Below are 15,407 nucleotides of genomic sequence, written 5' to 3'. Positions count from 1 at the left end.
ACGAAGGGGCGAAAGAAAAAACGGCGGGCCGTGATTTGGGGGTGCAAACTGGCGGGGCAAGGGACGTGATCCCCATTGGGGGGCGGGCGTGAACAGGCGGAGGCGAAGGGCGTGGACCAAACGGGGGGGGGTGCGATCAGACGGAGCGGGGGGATAGCACCGAGCGTCGCGATGGTGCTGAGCTGAGATCATGGATACACTTCAAAGATCATAGGTTAAGCAAAAAAGTGCAATTGATTATCATAAACATTCTTTGTAGTTTGCAGAGGGCAATATGTATTGCTGTTTTTTGAGAAGGCAAGGCTGAAAAAGATGAAGGGCAAAGAGAGATTGTACCCAAAGATGAGTATGAGATACTATGGGCTGTTCAAAGTATTGGAGAGGATCGATGATGTATGTTATAGGCTGAAATTGCCTCCACACTATAAGATATGCAATGCCTTTCATGTGAGCTTACTGAAGCCTTGTCATGGTGATTTGCCAAAGGATCTATTTGCTGAAATTTAGAGCGAGGTTGAGGAGTTGGATGAGATATTGGTAGTTGAGGAGATATTGGCACACACTGAGTGAAAGATTAGGTATAAGGCTTCCAAATGGTATTTGTTGAAGTTTCAGAACTAGTCACCAATGGATGCTAAATGGATGGAGGAGGATGACTTTGCAGACCATCCTTAGTTGTTGCAGCTTTACCTTGATACTTTCCTGTAAGAGCTGACTTTGGATAGGACTTAGTCACTTTTAGTAGAGTAGGGGTCCAGAGTATTTCTTCACGCTCGTAAGGGAGCTAGCACCTCCGCTCATCAGTGAGACAGCTCTAGATGTAGTGGATCTTGGATATATCCATCATACATTTAGGGTACTGTAGTAGTTGATAGTATGTTTGACCAATGATTTATGGTGCTCTAAGTTGTAAGATCCTCATTATGAGGAGAAGCCATGTGTAAGCATGGATATTGGTTGGGTCTTGACTTGTATGTCAGATGAGGTCTATGTGACCGGATGGGCAAAAAAGGTAGTTACGTTGGTAGCAACTTGAGGCAAAATGTATTGAGTTGCGGATGTGGAAGTTAGAAGCAACCCTTTGTTGGGGTGTTGGCCCCCTTGATGGGAGCTGAGGGGCAGCACCCCCAGCTTGACGGTAAAGGAAATATTCCCTTGCTGAGTAGAAAAGGTTTATAATATGTGTGGACAAGCTGACTAGACCGCCTTTCTGGGCTATAAAGGAAGATTCCTCATCACAACTATCATCAATCTATCTTTCACCTAGTCAAAATTTTTTTAGCTATCCTTAAGCTCTTCGCCTATCATCGGTCTAGATTGTTATCTAAGCTTTATAGTGGAAGCGCACGGGTGGATAGAGCCATCTTTATATCAAGTCGTTTGAAATTTAAGCAATTTCTGTTCTTATTATATTTTTTGTATATTCTCTACTCCTTGTTCAGATTCTATCCACCACTGCACCGTGTAATTTCTTTATGGTATTAGAGCCCAAGGGACTTTGAGAAGTGAAGAGTACACAAGAGGCAAGGGCTTCAACAACGAAGAGAAGAAATGCCATCTGTTGTATTAGGTAGTGGTGTTGGCGCATCAAGTGGTGGTGGTGGTATTATACCGACAATTCAAACATTGAGGATTCGTCCACCAACCTTCAACAAATGCAAGTTAAATGGTACAAACTACACTTTGTGAAAGTTTAAAATTACAACCACCCTTGATTTTTATGAGCTTTTGGAGACAGTGCTGGGGACTAACCCAAAACCACAACCCATCCCCAACCTATCAAATTCAAGTATCATGATTTCTCGAAGTGCAAATCTTCTACGAGCTTGGAAATGAAAGAACACAGATGTGTTGTATTACTTAGTTACAAGCTATTTTGACAGTGTTTTGACCTTGATTCAGCATACAACTAGGGCATTAGAAGCTTGGAACGTATTGAGGAGTCGGTATGAAATGCGAAATCAAGTAAGGATATCAAACTTGGAGAATTAACTAGTAGTTGAAGCAAAGACAACTGAAGCATTCATCACTCGGATCAAGAATATGTATGACCAGATGGTTGGCGCTAGGATACAAAAGACTAGTGAGGGGCAAGCTTGGGTTTGTCCACCAAAGTTTGATGGATTGGTAACTGCCCTAAACAATTAGGTGAGACCCTAGGCTCTGATGTTTGAGGAATTTTGTGCACTACTAATGGAGGAGTTATAGCTTAAAGCTCAAGAAGGTAGCAGCAATGGAGATGTTGCATTCTTCGCCAATGCAAAAGGCAAAGATGTTTCCTATACCAACAATGACAAAAAGATGGGTGGTAAGAAAAAGTTTCAAGGAGAGTGCTTCTATTGCAAGAAGAAAGGATATGTAATTGCAGATTTTTGTGTCGAGAAGGCAGATGAAAAGAATGGCACCGTGAAGACTAAAGGAAAGAAGATAGCCAATACAGCTGAACCAGAGTTGGAGTAATTCATGGTGACCATTGAGGAAGTGTGTTTCTCGACGCAAGAAATATCTATCACTAACTGTTATGAGGACATGAAATTTTATTGCTTTGCTTAGCACTTGATTAAAAGTTAATCAAATGTGCTAATGTGACTTGTACATGTGAGGTGTAAGTTAATTATTTCATAGTGTGCATCCAAGTCCTTGAGATATCAATTATGCTTGACAGATGCTAGGTGATTTATTGGCCACTAATGTCAGTGGTGATATTAGAGACTAGGCTTGATTAATGCCAATCTAAGGATTAATAATTGCTTAGGAATACTTGAAAGACAAATTGGCCTAGCCAATTTAATTATTGGTTGGTGGAATCATTTTTTTGGACACTAGAATAATTATTGAATTAATTTTCAAAATTAATATTTAAAAAATTAATTTAATAAGTTAGTTAATGCTGGAAAATGAGATTAGAAGATTGCTCCTTGGCAAAACTTGCCCATGTAAGTGGAAAAAACGTTTTCAGGAGCTGGTAGAAGACTATTTCAGCCATTGTGAGAAAGAAGGAGGCTGTTAGAGAGCAAGGAGAGGTTGTTGATGTGATTTGCAGCCACTAGGGATCAGGACAGCAGTCTTTCTGGTGGTTCTAAGTTGTAGATGATAGCTTCCATGTTTGTTTGAGCAGGGAAGCAATAGATTTTTAGTGTTTCTCGGGATAAAACTCTAAAATTTCTCTCTCTACACCATTCTCTCTCATTTCCTAACCATTTCTCAAGTTATCTCAGAAAAATCCAGCCATTTGAGTCATCGAAAGTGGAGATACTGGAAAATCTTTGTTGTAAATCCTAATTTACAACAAATATTAGGGTTTGACATCCACCTCAAGATGCGTGCTCAGAATTGAGGGCTTGGGACTTGAATTCTAAATTGAGAAATTTCAAGGAGATTCGAGAGGCCAACCACCAACAATAATTTGGGGCTGAATTTGTGTTTCAAGAAGCAGGGTGAAAGCCAATCCCCAAGCAAACCAAGGGGCAAATTGGTTTGGAGGCTTACTGGTTATTTTTGATAGCAAGAGGTACTTAGAATAGCGGAGGAGATTAGACGATCTTAGTTGTACCCCTTCCATTTGCAATATAAGATAAAGAAATATTGCAAGGTGCGTTAGTTTTGGGGCCAACAAGGTGTCCAATGTCCAAGATTAAAGTGATAAAGTGTGTATTTTCAATTTATGTTTATTTGTTGATTGTTGTAATTAAATGCTTGATCAGGGAATTACCACCCTATCCGAGAAGGAAGGCTGGTTTCATGGCTCCATCGCCACCGAGATATCATCAATTTCCTTGAATTGATGGTTCCGAGGCACTTGATTGAAGGTCAAAAGCTTTGCTCTAGTGCTGAAATTGTATTTAGCTGGGCATTACAGGAAGAATGTTTTCAGATAGTGAGATGGGATCAAGCAGGGATGATGCCTCTTGATTTGAAAATTCACTAAGTGTTGGAAAAAAGACAATGCTTAATCTTGGACAAGGCACACAGCATGAACAACAAGCTGATAATGTTGGTTTAGACCGAAATGCGGGTGCTTCTAGGCCTTTAGGAGCTGACGATCAGCAAGAGAAAGAGGAATTTAATGACCGGTTTAAAGATTAGTTGAGCACAATGGCTGAAATGTTAATGCAATTGGCAAATGATCCTTAGTTCATGCGCTTTTTAAACCCCTTAAAGGAGGGCAGTAAAGGCAGCTTTGGCATAGTAAGATGCACTAAAAGAAGAGCCAATGCAGCAGCATGATGCTCCGAACGTGGGTAGTGAGTATAAGCAAATGATGCTATTGGGGCAATTGATGCATGTGCAAGGCCAACTTGGAAGTGCCAATCCAATGTTTTTTGGACAGCAGGACACGCATGTAATTATGGGGCAGTCATGTTACTTTGGTGGTGGCACTAGTTTCCATGCTATGGTGGGTTAGGGACCGTATACGGGGATACATGACACAACTCCTTATCATATGTAGCAGCCAATGCGTGGTGTGCAAGGCCCAATGTATCCGGATATGGGTGGTGATATGCATAATCCCATATATAACAATATTGGCATGATGTTGGGACACAAAGCGGCAAGTTTGGCAATGCATATATGCAATCCACTATGTTTGGGACTCATGGTATTAATGCTGGCCATGCAAATGCTCTGTATAATGCTGGTCATGAGGAAAAATGCAGCTAGTAATGCTTGCATGAGGAAAAATGCAACTAGTAATGTATGCAATGTATGTTAAAATGTATCTTGGTATGGCTGGTGGTATGCAAATTACCATGCATGGTCACATTGCAATGGTCTAAAGTATACAGACAAGAATGTTTTCTAATGCATCTACAAAACTCATCATGAGGCCTATTTTGGTAAGAAACCATTTGTCTCACATTTTAGAACTTTTGAATGTGAATGTTATGTACATGTGCCAAAGGATAAGGGAAATAAGTTAAAACTAAAAAGTACAAAATATATCTTCTTGGGTTATAGTGATGAGCAAAAGGCTTACAAATTGTATGACCAAGAGGCAAAGAAGATCATAGCGAGTTGTGATGTGGTGTTTAAGGAGCAACCACATACAATGGAGGAGGAGAATATAAGTTCTTTCACTTTATCATCTAATGAAAAAGTAGTCCACAATGAAAATGTCCCAACAGTTGTCTCTACCCTTCAGGAGGAGGAAACATCATCTTCAGATGATGAGGAAAAGATTCACAAATCTGCAATCATGCCACCGGAAAAGCCATTGCTGCGATGGGTGAAGTAGCTCTATGATCGTAGTAATCCTATGTCTATTACTGTTGAGGAAAAGGTAGATGGACCAAGGGGGTCTTTGAGAATAGAGGAGCAAAAAAAGATTTCTGCTCATATAGCTAATATGGCCTTGATGGTTGAGATTATGAGAGATGTAAAGGAGGCAATAGACTTATAAAAAGCACTTGCTGATCTAGCATGGAGAGTAGCTATGCAAGTTGAGTACTTGGGAGCTAGTGGATCGGCCAAAAAAAAGGAAGATCATTGGTGCCAAGTCGGTCTAGAAGGTAAAGTAAAAGGCTGATGGAAGCTTAGAAAAGTACAAAGTGAGATTAGTTGCACAGGGTTTTTCACAGGTTGAAGAATTTGATTTTTAAGAATCATTTGCTCCAACTGTTAGAATGACTACTATTCGCATAGTACTTGCAGCGGTCGCTCATATGAAGTGGCAAGTCTACCAAATGGATATTAAATCAACATTTTTGAATAGAGACCTTAAGGAGGAGGTGTATGTGGCTTAGCCATTGGGGTTTCAGACTTCCCATTCTGAGAACAAAGTTTGTAAGCTAAAGAAGGCAATGTATGGGTTGAAACAAACCCTAGGACATGGTACCAACAGATAGATAATTTTTTTTAAGGCTTGAATTTCAAAAGATGTGCCTCAGATGCTAACTTGTATGTTTATAGGGATGGTGAAAAGTCTGTAGTGATTGTTCTATATGTGGACAACCTTCTTATTATAAGTGACTATGAAGATATGATTCATCAGACTCGAAAGGCTTTGAGCTCTAAGTTTCAAATGATAGACTTGGGCTTGTTGCACTATTGTTTGGGGATTGAAGTTTGGCAAAAGCCTAGGAAAATCTTCATCTCTCGAAAGAAGTATGCGTGGGAGATCTTAAAAGTGTTTGACATGATGGAGTGTAAGGAGATAGCTACACCTATGGAGGTCAATGTGAAGTTATCCATTGGGGATACATTAGTACTAGTAGACATTGGGAGGTACAGGAGGATGGTTGGTAGCCTTATCTACTTATGCAACACCAGGCTAGATATCAGTTTTGCTATTAGTGTTTTGAGCAGGTTCTTAAACCAACCATAACAAAGTCATTGGAAAGCTGGGATGTTGATGCTCAGATACTTGAAGGGAACTCTTGACTATGGTATCACATATAGTTGTGGAAGTGCTCTTGTGGGGAATTGTGACTTAGATTGGATAGGTGGCAATGATTCTAGGAAATCAGTTTCTTGATATTGTTTCTCTTTAAGTTTATGAATATTCTCTTGGATCAGTAAAAGAGGCAACCAATTGTGGCATTGTCTTCTACCGAAGCAGAGTACAAGGCAACTTGTTTTACCACATGTGAAGCAGTATGGTTAAAGAGAATCCTATGGCATCTGGGAGTACAGGATGAAGATCCAACAATGCTAGGATGTGACAAACAAAGTTGCATTGCCTTTGCCAAAAATCCAATTTTTCATACACGTACCAAACACATCAAGATCCAGTATCACTATGTGTGTGACTTGATTAAGGATGGGATAGTAGACCTTGTCTACTGTCCAACGGAGAAGAATGAAGTAGATATCTTCACCAAAGCTCTTATGAAGGATTTGCTTTGAGTTTATCTTTAGAGACTCGGCATTGGGCCGAGGATGTAGTTCACCTGCGGGTGGACACTAGGGGGGTGTTAGATATGCCCAATGCCCCACCCTTGTAAGGTGCTACCAATGATCCAATGTGGTCCAAGTTGTAAGGCCCCCATTATGAGGAGAAGCCATGTGTGAACACGAATGTTGGTTGGGTCTTGACTTATATATCAAGTGAGGTCTATGTGATTGGATGGTAAAAAAGGTGGCCTTTGTGGATCTAGGCGTTGGGTTAGATAAAGTAGACTACCTTCTTGGCTATAAAAGATAGACCCCTCATCAAAGCCATTGTCAATCTATCTTTCACCTAGTCAGAGTTCTTCCAACTACCCTTAAGCTCTTCACCTCTATCATATGTTTGGAACGCCATCTAAGCTTCACAATGGAAGCGCACGAGTGGACAAAGTCATCTTTGTATCAATTCGTTTGAAATTAAAGCAGTTTTTGTTTTTCTCATATTTGCCGTGTATTGTCTACTCCTTGCTCAGATTCTGTCTGTTGCACTGTGTAATTTCTACTTGTTTGGTATGCATATGGTATAGTTTATTATCTGCAGCTTTGGAACTATACATTTGCATCACTTCATGCTTGGTGTAGCATCGATTATTATTAACATTGGATCATTGGTTTTTGATCATTACAGATTGCTTATCTTATATTGATTTGTGATAAGTTGAGTTCATGAGTAATGGATGCATTGCATGATATTCTCGCAATGCTTTCGAGATTCTTGGTGAGTCTTATGCTATGTTATGCTCGTGGTAATTTTCAGCATGTGTTTGGCAGCAATGGCCAATGTTGTCTTTAGTATTTTGGAGATGGAAGATATGTGTCAAGTGTGTCATAGCCATGTCTTTAGACAATACTTTCTTGTCAAGGGATGCAAGAAAATCCTATATCTCCTTGGTTTTGTTGATATGCTTCTTCATATTTCAAAAGTTAGCTATAGAAAGCTAATATAGTCTCATCTTGAGAGTAATGTAGTGGGCAAAGGTCCAAATCTAGTAGAGAGAAGATAGTTTGATTGTGGAGTGGATTCTTCAAACATGTACAAGGACTGAATCATGGTAGCTCATAAAAAGAAAGGAATGGGATCAAGAGTTGAGCTGATCCCAAAGCTTGCCTAATTTGAAGTTGATCCAACACAAGGGTTGAGCTGATCCCAAAGCTTGCCTAATTTGAAGTTGATCCAACACAAGGTTCCACCATCTCTAATGAGAGGGATAAACAAATATTGCATGACTTGCAACAAGCTTAGACGGCCAAACAAAAACCTATAAGCAAGCTAACCCCTGGTCAAAACGTCCACGTCAAGTGGAATTCTAAGGCTGTAAGTATAAAATTTCTTCGATTTTTTGAAATTTCTTCAAGGAAATTTGGGGCTTTTGTGTTTTACGCATTCCAAGGTAGCAAACAGGTGTAGGTACAACATTTATTTGCTGATTGATAGAGATTGGACATGGAAATTTGTGCAAATTTGGGAATTTACAGCATTAAATTGCTGAAATTGACTTTTTGGGCACACATTTCAAGGTACGGCAATGTATTGTTGTTCTGAGCAAATATTGACACACTTTATGAAGCATTTAAGGTAGATTTTGCTTTGAGACAGTTTTGGGACAGTTTTGTGATTGCATTATGAATCCCGTGTTGGAATTTCAATACTCATGTGAGTACATTTTGCACTTCAGCTTGGAAGTGTTTAGTTGCAGTTTGTGCATTTTATTGCAGCAATGGCTCAATAGGATCATAGTGATCATGGTAACATTTTGGGTGTCCTTACTCAAGAGGACAAATTGGATGACACCAGTCACTCCTTGTGGAGTTTCATGGTATGCAATCTACTGGTTGCTAAGGGTCCTTGGAACTTTTGCGACTGGTAACTGAGCTACACCAAGAGGGTTTGCTACTCAAATGCCTCAAATAGGGGCTAGAAGATAACAAGGTGCCCCTGCTGCTGCCCACGTTCCTCTTATAAAAGAACAAAAGAAATTGGACTCCAAAAATGGACAGGCCTTGTCTTTAATTGCTCTAACAGTCAAGAGAGCAATAATCCCTCATATTCAGTGTTGTGAGACCTCAAAGGTAGATGGGATATCCTTGAGAATATGTTTGCAGCTAGAAATGAGGTTTGAATCTCTTATTTGAGAAGAGAATTGGCAAATGCACACATGGATGAGGGTGATGGCATGACAGATCACCTTACCTACATTCAAGATTTGAGAGAGCAATTGTTGAATATTGATGAGGTGATATCTAGTGAAGAGATTGTTAACATCACACTTAACTCTCTTCCAGAGTCTTATCACGGTTTCCATACTTCACTCAATTTGTCCTTGAGAGGGCACAGTAGCCCTTCACATTCGTAGAGACAATTGGCCTCTTGTTGTAGGAGGGACAAACTCAAAAGAACATGGCTATGGGATTAGGTAATGTAGCTATGCTTTCTAGGTATAAAAGCAAGGGCAAAGGCAAGCAATAGGTGAAAAACCAACCTAAGGCTGATATGGGACAGCCATCTAGCAAGACTGCCCAATATTTAGATAAAGGAAAAAAGAAAGGAAAATGTCACCAGTGTAAAAAGCCAAGCCATTACATAGATGAATGCCGCAAGAGATTAGCAAAAGGTACTCTGGCTTGGCTGTCCATGAAACATCAACCGCTCAGTCTTTGGATGGTGATGCTATAGCCAACTTGGTTGAGGACTATGCATTCCTGGCTTGTAGCTATGACATGTCTATGGCTGATTCAGCATTTAATGCTGCTGAAAACACAGCATACATGGTATTTTGATAGTGGGGCATCTAGGCACATCACTTCATGAAAGTGTTTGTTTACATCCATGCAATCAACCCTTGTAGGAAAGAGAAGTTCTTGTGTGAACAGCTTTAGCTATGATGTATGTGGCGTTGGTACAGTTTAATCATTGCTACATATGGGTCAGATTTTCAGCTTATGGATGTTTTGTTTGTGCGATCACTAAAAACCTTCTTTTAGTTTCAGTCTTCAATAAACAAAGCTTCAAGTCATCTTTGAATATAACAAATGCATTGTTAGAGATAGAGAGCTTGATTATGCTCTCTACTTATTAGGAACTTCTTACAAAGGTCCTTTTTTGCTTGATAATTATGAGAAGAAATCTCATCATGCTTTGACAGTTAGCACACTTACTCCCACTATGTAAAATGTGGAGCTTTGGCATGCTTGATATGGGCACATGAGTTTTGGTAGTCTTATGACTCTTTAGAGGTGTCAAATGGTTGATGCTTTGCCAACTTTAGATACTCCACCTTGTTAGGAGGATTGTTAGCATGTGTGAGTTTGTGCATGCCTGATAAGTTGGGCGTATTTGTATGGTTTTTAGGCATTTTATAGTGGTCATTTCATGTGGCTTTTGGCATTTTATGCCGGTTGGCCAGCATTTAATGCTGACCGACCAGTTGCTGGTTATGGCCTATTTATTGGGCTCCTCCTCTTCCTCCTTATATATAATCATCATCATTCAGTAGGTGGACTTCTTGTTGGAGAGAGGACTGGTGCTAATGCCCATGCAGCTAGTGACTCACCTCTTGTACTACGCGACTGTCTTGTGTTTGGTATATGGATTTCATTTCCCGAGCACATCTTTGAGTTCTCTTCCTTTGTAGTGTTCTTCTGTTTTCTTTCTTTTCTATCTTATATTCAGTAGTTTATTTGAGAACTTATCTATGCTTCCATTGCTGCACCACTTCTGACATGGTATCAAATTGCAGGATCTAGGCTACTGGTGCACACTTCTCTACTGATTACAGGTCCTCCTCCTTATTGATTAGGCACCAATTTGTTGTTGCAACTCGACTTGTTTGCTGCTAGTTATACCTGCCTTTTCTACATTTAGTGCCGCAACAACATTTAATGCCGCGACAACATTTGTACACTCCTCCTGGATTTGTGTTTTTAGGCTGCACTGCCATTCTACCCCCTGTTGGTCCTTGCACTGTTGTTGACTACTAGTTTTTGCTCAGCATCTCTGCGTTTTCGGATTTGATCTTGGTCTTGTGGAGGGCGACATCCTTTAGACTGATTTCTTGTGATCAGCTTGTGACATACTCTATTTTTCTGTAGTTTGTGCTATTTCTCTCTCTCCACCTTCTCTTCTCTATCTTCTCTTCTTCCTCTCCATATGGCTCCTCCGTGCACTTCTACAGATAAAAAGTAACATGGACTTGACTATCTTACATTGAGTTGTGTGATGAAAGCCTGGTTCGTGCAAAAGCAGATTTGATACATTGTTAGTGGAGCTATTTCTCAGCCTCAACGTCCTTTTTCTCTTCCCGATGATTTTGATGAGGACAACTATGAGGAAGTTGTGCTTACATGGGATTTGGATGATGCTTGTGCGTATTCTGCATTGCTTTGGTATATTTCTAAAGTTCTACCAGTGGTTACCTTGTGTAGGACTTCTCCTGAGGTTCAGTCGAAGCTTTAGATATTGTATGGGGCACCTTCCACCATGCGTGTAGTGACCCTTTATGGACAGCTTCAGTAGATGAAGTTTGAGCTGAAGGATACCATTCAATCTTTTTTGCTCCGTGTTATATAGGTACATGACTAGCTTTGACACATGCAGTCTTCCCTTCCAGAGGCATATCTCATGGGAACAGTACTCTACAAGCTTCCCCCAAAGTTTGATGGAGTGGTGAATGCTTTGAGGGTGCAGACATTATCTATCCTTGCGAGCTTTACACATATGTCCTCGATGCTACTTGAGCATGAGCCATCTTTGCATTTACAGGGGTAGCTTCTATCTCACTATGGAGGTTCTAGTGAGGCATTTACAGGTTCAGAGAGGGGTGACACGAAGAAGAAGTCGAAGACCCAGTGTTATCACTGTGGTAAGAAGGAACACTTTTTGTAGAAGGACTACAAGGAGTTAGCAACCTCATGGAGGAAGAAGGCGAAGAAGGAGGATGGGGATGACTTTGTCGCATCATCCTCTTCCTCAAACTTCGACTTTGATCCTTTGTTCAAGGAGTAGTCCAAGGCACGGAAGGGATTTGCTTCTTTAGATCAAGGGAAGGGCTTGAATACCCTTTCCTTCGTTGCTTTCTAGTCCAGGTGATGATGCGGTCATTCCTCATGACTCTCTAGTGCCAGAAAGAGAGTGTGAGAGGGTGGTGAGATGGGGTAGTCCAGCTTCATCTATATAGGTATACATGTGCCTAGGTTCTAGAGGGATATCTGTGACACATCGGCCAAAGTCTGTTCGATTGAAGTCTAGCAAGTTCAAATCGTGGAGCTTGGATTGATATCCAGGTTCATGATGAGCTGTTATTTTATAGAGAGTGGAATTGGCTCCTAGTTTGGTGCTCATGTAAGGGGACACTTTGGCAGTTTGGCTAAAGGCAGGGAATCCATGGTCACATATGTTTAAAGGCATTTTTGACAGGTTGTTCTTGTATGCTACTACGAGACATTGATGATAGACATAAAGACATGCTATGGTTCTTCTCTATTTTCAAAGGATGGTATGATCGACATCAGCATAAGTTGTCTCCAAGGCTCCTTGGTGGTGGCTTGATCACCTACTGCTTGGGTATCCATGGTTTTACTCTAGTGGTTCTTTGTTGTATGGATTGTAACGAGTCATTATCACACACAAAATGACCACTATAAAATGTCTAAAACCATACAAATGTGCCCAACCTATCAAGTATGAACAGACTCACACATGAGCTAGCAATCCTACTAACACCCTCTCTCAGAGCATGGGTGATCTAATGCAATACAATGATGTTTGTAATGCAATTTTTAGCTTCACAATGCTGAAGAGGCTGAAGTAGGAGACTGGCTGTTGTAAGAATCCTCTGTGAATGGAAGGAATCCTGATTGTCCAAGGAAGGGTATGGATAGAACCACCAGGGACAATGACCCTAGTTGATAGATATTGAGGGGGACCCTTTGAGATTGTATTGCCACTGATCTTAGCCAAGTAGGGGCGAAGTACTCGTCAAGGCCACGGCATGATATGGTGATGGCGACACCATCTCCAAGAGGTGAATAGTCCTTGCTTTCGACCCACCTATCAAAATAAGCTATTGATGACCTAACATCAAGTGGGTTGGTGACAAGTCTTGCCTCTGTCTACTCCAAAGAACTGAACTATATCCTGAAGCACCCCTTCTCTAGGGGTACCACTCGAGTAACCTTAGTTGTTGTGCTACTAAGAGGTGCCTAAATGGGTCTTTTAGTTGGGGCAAGGAATGGCAATCTCCAACCAATGGGTAGGGCAAAAAGGATGCCGCAAGGGTCGTCACTTTGGCCGTAAGGGCAAGCTTTGTGTATGGAGTGAAATGGATAGGCAGGAAAACATTGGCCAAGAGTGTGCAAAGGGCTGCACTAGAGTCCCACTTGGTGGTGGCTGGGAACTGGCTGGGGCCAAATCCGATGCCTATGAGGAAGGGAAGATTGAAGAAGTGGAAGAAGGTTGGCGAGGAATCGATGGAAGGCAGCCACTGCGGAAGATGCCTGTCCATGTGGACAAAAGGGAGCTTTTGGGATGGGATAGGGTAGAAAGATGGTGGGCGGCTGCCTGGGTGGACAAAGCAACTGGTGGGCCTCCCCTAGGGAGGGGGGAAGCAGGCAAGGAAGGAGTGTAGGGTTGGCGGAGTGTGGTGGTGAAACTTCTGGCTGGTGTTAGTTGTGATATTGTGCTGGGTGGTGCTGCCAGGGGACAACTAGGTTTTTTGGTTTTTTTTTTTCTTTTTTTGCGGGGGGGGGGGGGGGGGGGGGGGGCGGGGTAGGTGGAGAGTGGAGAGTGGATGGATGGCAGGGGAGGTTGCTAAAGGGCAGTGCTAGTATGGTGGGCCTCCAAGAGTGCTTAGTTACATGGTGAAGCATAGAGATGGGTGGTGTTGAAAGTAGGAATGGGTGGTGCTAGGTGGTAGCGCCTACTCTGGTGGGTCATGATGGCTTGGATTTGTTAATGGTAAGGGCGGTGGGGCTATCTCCCAAGGGGTCCGGGGTGTCTCGCTCTACCTAGGGCCAGGCCTTGCTCTAAAGTTGCTCCTTGCAGTGGTGATCTGTCCTGAGCTAGCGGAGCAGTCTCATGTGAGGGATTGGGGAGTGCTGGTACTGGTACTGGTATTCCTCCTAGAAAAGAAGTTGGTCACAACTCTCCGTCTGGATCAGGCCAATGGGGCTGCCTATCAATCTGTCATAATGGCCTCCCTATGTTGCTGAAGCTTTGATAGAAACTACCCCAAACATCTTTGATCCTCAAACTCCATGATCCCTAAAGAGGTAGTGGTAGCTCCCCCTGATCTCATAATACACTGCATCAGCATATGTAGTATTCTTTAGGCTCAACCTTCACTCCACATAGCTGACACATACATTCCTCTAGCGGCATGCCTCAAATTTCCCTGTCTCTATCTTCAATTGTTGTGAAGATGTATGGATTTGGCTTATGGCACATCCGAGGCTGTGTGACAAGGGGGCATCCATACAGGAAGCTTCCATCAGATGAATGCTGAAAGTGTGTGTGAGAATGTATCATCTTCTGGTCAAGTAGTTGTATTGGATTCACCCAGGTGGTCTGTGTCCAGTTGCACAATATCCATTTTGATCACTCAGTTCAGCTTTGGATGGCTGAATAAGAGGCTCGGGGAAGTTACTATATGTATATCCTCTACATTATGTGCGTTCAAGCGCTATTTATAAATATCCTTATCTGTGAATTTTTCCAGAGTAAAACATAACCCTTTTCTATTCAATCTATAAATAACCCCCTTTTCTATTCAATCTATAAATAACCCCCTTATATTACATCCTTTTGTATATAAAAAATTGTATTTTAAAAATACCTTATTTTGAATCCATGTGATGCACACATATATTCATGAGTAACTTACCCGAGATAAGAGGTTGGGACAATCTAGACTAAGATCAAAAGGTGGTAGAGCCTCAATCCTGACCTCATGTTAGCTCATCCAGGTGCGCATTTGGGTATACCAGCACCATGTGTCCCATTTGGCTGCCAACTGTTTGGAAGACATGAGTGTTAGGCGAGAGTATCTTTGGTGTGGGAGGTCTCATAATTGATGGAGGAATGTCCCCACTTGAAAGAGAGCCTCTGTCACAAGGGGTGCTGCACCTAGCTCTACTCTGATTATCTTATGTGGCTTTGGAGGCTTTTTGTGGGTCATGGGTGTTGTCATCATTACTAATGGTTTCTCTAGAGTGTGTACATGCTTGTGCGTGTCTTTGAGAGAGAGAGAGAGAGAGAGAGAGAGAGAGAGAGAGGGGGGGGGGGGGGGAGGGAGGCACATCATATTAATATGAGATTTTGGTATGGCCAAGTTTCACAGCTAGTGAGAAGTTATGGCCAAGGATATACCCATTGATAGATGAACAGGCTTCATCATCGTTTAAAGCACCTTTACTGTGTATGTACTCAATCCAAACTATACCCTCACCTGCTCCACCAAATTTGGCATCACAAACAGTTGTTCAGTGCCAACCTTTCAAGGTAAAAGACTTGTGACAGAAGAAAC

The 15,407-nt window shown here is 41.7% G+C and overlaps 1 protein-coding gene across 2 annotated transcripts in view; it reads left to right on the top strand.

Annotated features, from left to right (window-relative positions):
* Positions 1-15,407, top strand: part of LOC148041375 (amino-terminal region of chorein) — a 91,817-nt gene that overhangs the window by 72,929 nt on the left and 3,481 nt on the right. For both annotated transcript variants that reach the window (XM_087679120.1, XM_087679127.1), the window contains exon 15: positions 15,222-15,382. In XM_087679120.1, the coding sequence (XP_087535246.1) occupies positions 15,222-15,382 (161 nt within the window). The remainder of the gene's footprint in view (positions 1-15,221; positions 15,383-15,407) is intronic.

The sequence above is a fragment of the Lygodium microphyllum genome, chromosome 1 (assembly GCF_053477565.2).
Source record: "Lygodium microphyllum isolate KBCC chromosome 1, Lygodium_microphyllum_v1.1.10, whole genome shotgun sequence".
Taxonomy (NCBI): domain Eukaryota; kingdom Viridiplantae; phylum Streptophyta; class Polypodiopsida; order Schizaeales; family Lygodiaceae; genus Lygodium; species Lygodium microphyllum.
The sequence above is the reverse complement of the archived record's forward strand: the minus strand, read 5'-3'. Positions and strand labels throughout refer to the sequence as shown.